General features: G+C 34.8%; 1 protein-coding gene across 4 annotated transcripts; it reads right to left on the reverse strand.

Moving 5' to 3' along the window:
- Nucleotides 1-3644: 3644 nt before the first annotated feature.
- LOC107025938 lies at nucleotides 3645-7798 on the reverse strand. 4 transcript variants are annotated; one of them, XM_015226739.1, is made up of 11 exons: nucleotides 7535-7798; nucleotides 7415-7459; nucleotides 7290-7341; nucleotides 7126-7199; nucleotides 6930-7060; nucleotides 6629-6752; nucleotides 5842-6332; nucleotides 4955-5719; nucleotides 4558-4674; nucleotides 4100-4167; nucleotides 3645-4017 (listed from the first exon to the last, which is right to left on the reverse strand). In XM_015226739.1, exons 1-11 carry the CDS (start codon nucleotides 7557-7559, stop codon nucleotides 3930-3932), a joined length of 1980 nt encoding a protein of 659 aa, XP_015082225.1. In that variant the 5' UTR covers nucleotides 7560-7798; the 3' UTR covers nucleotides 3645-3929. The 4 variants fall into 4 exon arrangements, 3 of the variants coding, with proteins under 3 accessions (XP_015082225.1, XP_015082224.1, XP_027774161.1); XM_015226738.1 differs by having other exon boundaries at nucleotides 3645-4029; XM_027918360.1 differs by lacking the exon at nucleotides 7290-7341 and having other exon boundaries at nucleotides 3645-4029.
- Between the last annotated feature and the right edge of the window lie 209 nt (nucleotides 7799-8007).

The raw sequence follows: 8007 nt of genomic DNA on the forward strand, positions 1-8007 counted from the left end.
GGGGTGCCCCAAGGCCCTACAGACAGAGACTGTCGTTTGGGGATATGGTAGGCGTGGCGCCCTAACTCCTATCCCCAGGTGTTCTTGAGTTTTCTCCTTTGTTTTTCATATCTAAACCCTTTAAATTTCCATGGTTCTTTCCCCAAACACTTAGGATCATTATTACCCTTAATACCCAATAGATCAACCTGACATAACACTCGGAAACATGAATCAAAACTTCAACAACACAACTATCAAGAATTCAACCACAACTTTAACAATGTTCTACAAGAACTCAATTTCTTAACATTCAAATAACTTAGATTCGTTGAATTAAACAAGATTGGTGTGTGGATGACTAATCCAACACTATGTGATCTCATATACCTTTTTAAGGATTACCTCCGACGAATTTCACTCGCAAAACTTGAATGTTCTTGGCCAATTCTTGGTTTTCTCCTCTTTTCTCTTCTTTTCTCTCTTCTCTAAGCCCTAACGTGAATTTAAATCTTTCTAAACTGATTGAAGTCTTATTTTACCCCAATTAATCCCTAAAAACGAATTAATTTGATTAGGTAAGGAAAAGACAACTTTGCCCTTTCCAAATCCGGATTGGACTTTCCTTAATTCAACAGCCCAACTTCCTTAAGACATAACTCACTCATACGATATTGAAATCGCGCAAACTCAGCGGCGTTGGAAAAACTATTCTAATGGATTTCCAACCATATTTGGAAATACTCCTAACTCATCCTGAGCTAGGAGTTCTGGTCATTGAAGTTGACCAAAAACTCACTTTTTAACTTGCTTAAAATTTTCATATTTTTCTATTCTTTCCAAAAATAAGTATTTTCAGATTTTAAACTCTTTTCTAGTTGTTTTTTCTAGTCGCGAGATGTTACAATGAGACAATCATCCTATGGTGGCACATAGTTATGGGACATGGAAAATCATTACTAGTCGATTCGTTGCTAAATAAAACCTCTCGAAATAGTCATTAGTCATAGTCATATTATCATCCATGAAAAGACTTAATTAAGGAACCAATCCAAGCTAGATTTCAGTTAGAATAGCTCCTAAATTTAACTCAACTTAGGTGAGAAAACCTTTCAACCTTATGAATCCTTTATGTGAGAAGACCTTTCACAGTCATGTTGTTAGTAGTGAATGAGAAAACCTTTCACAACAACATTGATACTTCACTCTCAAAGCATCTTCAAACCATTTATAACAACTTCATGAAAACATAGACACCTTTGTAAATTCATCTTCCATAGTTCATGAGCTTCATCATATGTTCATAATCAAAATCATGGATCATGCATGGGTTCATACGAATTCAACGTAAAATCATGTATTTACTTCAATTCATGCATAAAATGATATAAAGCAATCAGTTGAATCACAATTGAAAAGAACCCATGAAGATTGAATAAAACCCTGACTTTGAATTGAGAATCTAACTTGTAAAAATGGAGATTTTAGGAACCCATTGGATAAAAGGACTTTATAGGTGAATACTAACGTACCTTAGTAATCAATGCATACAATCTATGGGGAATTGGATTTTTTGAAGACAAACGAGGGAAATTTAGGAATTATGTGAATGATTTAAAATGGATAGTTTTAGGACTTAATTCATTTATATATGTCTTGAGATAGGGTTTAAAATTGTGTAGTTTAGGTATCCAACACTTTGGGAAATACTAAAATTGCCTAAACTTAAAAACTGACGGAGTCACCTAAAAGGAAGGCTGGACGGTCCGTGCAAGGCCTCACTGGTCGTATAAGAACCATCAAGGAGACCCCCTTCTTGGAAGTCCCTAAACGGTTGGGGTTGGCCCCCTAAATGGGTCGTTCACTTCTATATTGGTTGTTAAAGGAACCGCCCAAGTGACCTTTGGTTGTGGCAGCCCTATTCAGCCAGTGGTGCCCTAAGCGAATCCTGGCTTGTTTTAGGCTCGTGGACTTGCTCATTATCTTACTTCAACCTTTCTAAAGCTTGAGGTGTTACACATCTAGTCGTAAACTTGGCTTTAGTTCCCAAAACTCATCTAAAGACCCTATAGATAAAACAATAGTGCAATTGATCATAGAGCACAATATGGGCCTACTAAAGTCATCACATTAACATTTTGAGGTTGTCTTGACAAAAAATTGACCGTGGTCAACTCTAAACTTCAAAAAAAAATATTATAATTTTAACCAAGATTTAAACTATTTTATGCCTCGGGGACCCTTTCAAGTCATTCAACCAAGTCATAAATTACCTACGACATAGTAGAATCGAAAACGACCTTGACACCTTGTTAAACCCAAATGTAGGGGTGGGCTTTCGGTTCTTCTGTTCGGTTTAATCAAATTTTTATTCGGTTCTTCGGTATTCGGTTTTAGAAAAGTGTTCACCATATTTATACCAAACTATGATCGAATCGGTTTGGTTTTTTCTACTTCGGTTCGATTTAGTTCGGTATTTTTAAATCAATTTTTCGGTGTGAATAAAAATAAAGAAGGAATAAGATAAAGTGTTAAGAGTTTCATCATGTGTTAATAAAAATAAGATGATTTCTTTACATGTCAAATGACATTACACCTGTGGCAGAATGTAGTAGTGCATAAACTATAACATGCAATAGGGATATGCAAAGGAATCATTTGAAAGATCCATCAAACATTGATAATCATTTGTGTAACTTTACCAAAAACATATGTTGCGCACAAAAACTAAAAAGAAGAATCAAGTACAACAATAAGAGAAGGAGAAAGTGTAAAATTTATTTGTTCAAATGTATGATTAAAGCCATTGGGGGTGAAATTTTGGCCAAAAACTACCCAGATCTATCACAATTTGTATCATGACATCCGTGAACTTTGCCAAGATAAATGGAAGTTTCTCATTGCCCTTTATTTTGTTCTTCAAAGATGAATTAAAACGACAGTTTGGTTTTCGACATAGAAAGAAACTTCAATTTTTGAAGTCTTGAAGACGAGAAAGCTGAAGAAAGTTTTGATTTTTGAACGTTTGGGGCTTTAGGAATTAGGGTTCAGTTCACAATTACATTTAATGATTTTAATTTTTAGTTACTGACTTACTGTTGAGTATTATTAATTCATTTTTTTGAAATGTAAATATTTTGAGTCAAATTCAAAAAAATAAATATAATATAAGTATTATTAATTAAGTAATATAATTTAAATATTTTTAAATTTATTAAATAAAAATTTGGTTCTTTGGTGCATCGTAGTTTCGGATCCTTGCACCAAACTCCGAATCGAAGTTCCGAAAAAAAAAAATCGACGCCGAATCAAAACACCAAAGAACTGACACTGAAAAACCAAAATTTTTCGGTTCGATTTTTGGTTTTTCAGTATTTATGCCCACCCGTAACCAAATGTTTACTTTGGTCAAATTAACCTTCTAATTTTTAAACGTCCAAAATTTACAAACTCTTCCAATACCCATGTGACACTTGGGGATTCCTGCCACCCGTCTCCAATCACAAACAACTAACAAAATTGAAATGAGTGAATATATTTCTTCTCTTGCGTTGGCTTTGCAAGTTCCTGTTGTGCATCGATCCCTGCCCAATTATTATCTCTTTTAGCCAAACTACTAGCTTTTTGGAGGACGACTATAGACTAGGTTCATTCAGGTTGAGATGGACAGTGAATTGTTACACAACCTTGTGTGAAAGGTACCAATTAACCAAAATGGCTGGTTGTCATACTCTTACATGTACAGAGAAAGGCTATTCAAAATGACAAGCTAAAGTTACCAAAAATAAATATTTAGATCATTGTCACAAAGTGACAGACCATTATTTCCAAATGCGACATCACTACTATTAGCAAAGGAGCAATTCAATCAGATATATCCTTTGTAAAGCCAACAGGGACAGCGAAAATGTTAGCTATGTCTTGGGAAAAGGCGATGAATCAATCTCCGTTTACCGTTTTAATACACTCCATTGTTCTTCTGAAGAAGCCAACTGATCCATGAAATCTGGACTGTTGAAGTAAACAACCTTCGATTTTCTGTCATTTTTCCTATTGAGTGAATTTTTTCAGTTACACCAATGAGACCAGAAAACAGGAGACAATTGAAGGGAATACACACCTGGTTTCTCTTTGTCTAGTGAGGAGAACTAATATACCAAACCCTACAACTAATGCAATGTTCATCACCTGAAAAATATGAACAATAACAACTATTAGTCATCTTTGAAATTGTTCATCTTCTTTTGTGATCAAAGCAAAAGAGGATAATGCACTTCTGATGGTTCTACGATAGTCGGAAGCATGCATTATATATCCATGATTTTCTTCAAAAGAATATTTCTTATATTTACATAATACTGAAGCAAAGACAAAGGATAGGGTAGAATTTCAAATATGCACCTAAATATGAAGAAAATGAGATGTATGGTTCTTTGAATTTAAAGTGCAAATCTAAAATATTCCAACCAAACCATTATAGCGCTTCAGGAGGCTGTACTTTCCTAATTTTACAATTAGATAGCAGACATCCAAGTGAGGATATCAAATGTATGAATCAAAATAATATGCATGTCTGACCTGTCTTACAGGTCCAGAAGAGCCATTTTCTCCAAAGCTCTCAGACTGAGTTCTTGGCTTTTGTGGCTTCTCTCTTCCATTCTTTGTCGTGGATTCACTTCTACGGAAAAAACTACGCTGCTTCCATCAAAATATAAAAACAGTTATCTTTGCAGAAACTTGTTCAAGCAAACAAAAATCTTCCCCGGAGGACCAAATGTTCTAGCAGTTAACTGTATGGTACAATGATGACATGATCAGTATGAGGATTTGGTAGTAAGCAGTTGGTCAAACAACTATACGTAATAATGAGACATGCAGAGTTCTCCATCAAACTTACCACTATCGATGGTGTACTAACTTCGGGAATACTATTGAACGTATAAAAGAGATCAGCAAGGATACTGATAGAGAGTACCTTTCCTGTAGTTTCCTGCATAGAAGGTCTCTTATTTCTTTGATGATCATCTACTCCAATATGGCAATCTTCTGATAAATGCACTATGTTTTTGCCTGCACTTGTCATACATAGACGCCTTTTGTTATCCGGAAATATCCATGCACCAGAATTTTCAGAGTCAAAAAGTTCATCTTTGCGACATGCTATTAGTTTTGGTTTCACATTTGAAGCCTTTTCAAAATGTACTTCTGGTGAAGTCTCTGATCTAATTTCTCTGTTTCGTTTCTCTGCAACTGCAGGACCATCAAAAAAATCTCGATCAGCAGCCAAATTACTAGCTTTCAGCATATCTGGATGAGCCACACTGGTTGTTTGGGAACTAATGGCTGTTTCCAGGTTGGATAATCTTATCAAATCTACAGGTGAAGCAGCAACAGTATTTGACTCCTTTTTAGCAGATACAAAGGTCTCCTTCTGACTGGAGCCTGCTTCGTTAAATCGGACAATATGCACATTAGACTGCTTGAACTGTTCATGGAACACGGTTTGTTCCGTACCAACAAAATCTTGCGCTGGAGAACTATTTTGTACTCTTTTGCCAATATTTATTTGAGGCTCTGGCAAGTCAACAGTATTAAGAGGTCTTTCTAGTCTTAGTGCACTAATCTTATTAGGCCTTGAAATGTTGTCTGAATCCAAATCTTTTAGGGAGCCTCCAATTCCAACTAAATTTGGTTGGGATTTTGATGCTCGAGTTCTTGTAAGAGATCTTCTCCCCTTTTTCTGATGTATGCAATCAGTTCAATGTTTACCAAGTTTTATGTAAACAAAAGAAATAAGGTTATCAGCTTAAGAAGTCCAACACAACGAATTTCACCCTACAATAAGCTGGAGAGTAGAAGTACCTGAGTAAGACCAGTTTCAAAGGCACTTATCATTTTCCTGACACTACTAGGAGTTTTCTCCAGTACACCTTGATCCTCAGGTTCATTAGACGAAGCAACAACATTCTTTCGGGAAACAGACTCTTTCTTGGCAGCAACATCCATCTTCAACATTGACTGAGTGTCTTGATCCTCAGAATCAACATTCCTCTTTTGAGATATGGACTGTTTCTTTACAGCAACATCCGTCTTCAGCATAGGTCGTCCACTTCGATCATCAGGTTTATTAGATGGATCAGATAAAATCTTCTGTTGGGACATAAACTGTTTCTTTCCAGTTACATTTATCATCAAGATGGACTGTACATCTTGATCATAAACAGGTTTTACAGCAGCAGAATCATTATGTATTAGCTGAGTTTGAAGCTTCTCAGCTGACGGACGGTCAGGTTCAGAACATCGTATTTCAACCCCTTCTTTCACAGGTAAAGATGAGTTTACTTCACTTCTATCTGTGGCCATTCTAAACAGGCAGATTTACTATCAAAACTCTTAGCAATTTATAATTCATTAGATAAAAGCAAATTTTGACCACATCAACCTACTAAGCATTCTCTATGTAGTCACCACAGTGCTTCCTTCTTGAGTTAAGCTGCAATTCCCTAAATAAAATTCTCCTACTTTTGATTTACTATAATAAACTTGGGTAAAATCGAATAACTAAAATCTTTTCCAAAAATTACATAGTCCTAAATTTGTTCCTATGTCTTTCTCCCATTAATATAGTTCTTAGAATGTGTGATCAAACCTGAAAACTCCCTTGTGATGGGCAGAGACAATGCAAATGTATCTCGCATAGGGACTGCAGTTCCTTTGTATTTAACATTTGTCGCAGGAACTTTATCTTGTTTCTTCTTCAAAGCAGATTCTCTCTACCAAATCAATCGAAATATCATTACACTTAAGCTGATAGAATCATCAAGGCTAATACAAATTGAAAGAATAGAAAAAATGATAAATCATTTTAGTAACTCAGAGTGAGAATATGTTTGAGATTATGTACCTATATGAGTCTGAATAAAACATAGTGAGGAACAGTATAATATTACCACATAACGGATTAGGTTGCGCTCATCTTCACTTAGAATGAATTGCAACTTCATATGGACATAATGACCTCCTTCAAATTGGAAAACATCATCCCAACAACCCTTCTCAACAATTGATAAGGTCTCAACTTCTGTCAGATACAAACTCTTTGTCACCATTAGCATCAAACTTGGAGCACAAATATAATATACATACCTTTACGCGATAACTCATTTCCTTCAACATCCTCAAGTCTAACAACCAAATTATCACGAAATGTGGTTAACGGACTGCAAAAGAATAATCAAATTTCCCAAATTCATTTAATCATGTTTTGTGCTTAAACCATAAACATAAAGAGGTGACTGAATAATCATTACAAGGAGAAATCTCCCTTGTCCCACGTTTGATACGCTCGCTTCCCCATGGAAACTACAACAAAACATAAATCAATTCGAAATATATCTATACAACACTAAAAAAGAAAGAAGAGAAAAATACTAACCCCATAAGCAAATTGAAGATGATGAAATATTCTTGAAATCAAACACTGTGTAACACCAAACTGAGTTAAAAAAAAATAAAATCATTTCATCAAATATTAAAAGAGGGAAGCATTTAGTACCTGAAATTTGGATTGTTCCTGGCATTTGGGAGAATTTGATATGTTCACCCAAAAAAATATTATCCCTTCAAGTCAAGTATACCACATAATTCAAGGGGTATTTTATTTTTATTTTTTTGTATTGTTTGTAAGTGAGAGTGTAACCTTAGAAGTATGACTTGTGATAGAAAAGAAATTTTGGTTGGTCAGCAGATTGCAGATGTGGATGAGCTAAGAAAGATGATTGGGTCCATTAAACACCTCAAAGGCTATGAGTATGTCAAACAAAAAGGTTATTTTGTTGGGCAAATTATGCGAAATATAGCTCGTAATATTTACTCAATGATTAATTTGGGTTCAATTTATAAAAATTACCTAAAATGGTCATTCTCATATTTTTTGAGAAAATAGTGAGATGATTTTTTAATCTATAACAAAATTTTTAATTGCACGTGGATCTTATTACCTTTGAACTATTTTAAAGTAAAATTAAT

This window comes from Solanum pennellii, chromosome 7 (genome assembly GCF_001406875.1).
Source record: "Solanum pennellii chromosome 7, SPENNV200".
Classification (NCBI taxonomy): domain Eukaryota; kingdom Viridiplantae; phylum Streptophyta; class Magnoliopsida; order Solanales; family Solanaceae; genus Solanum; species Solanum pennellii.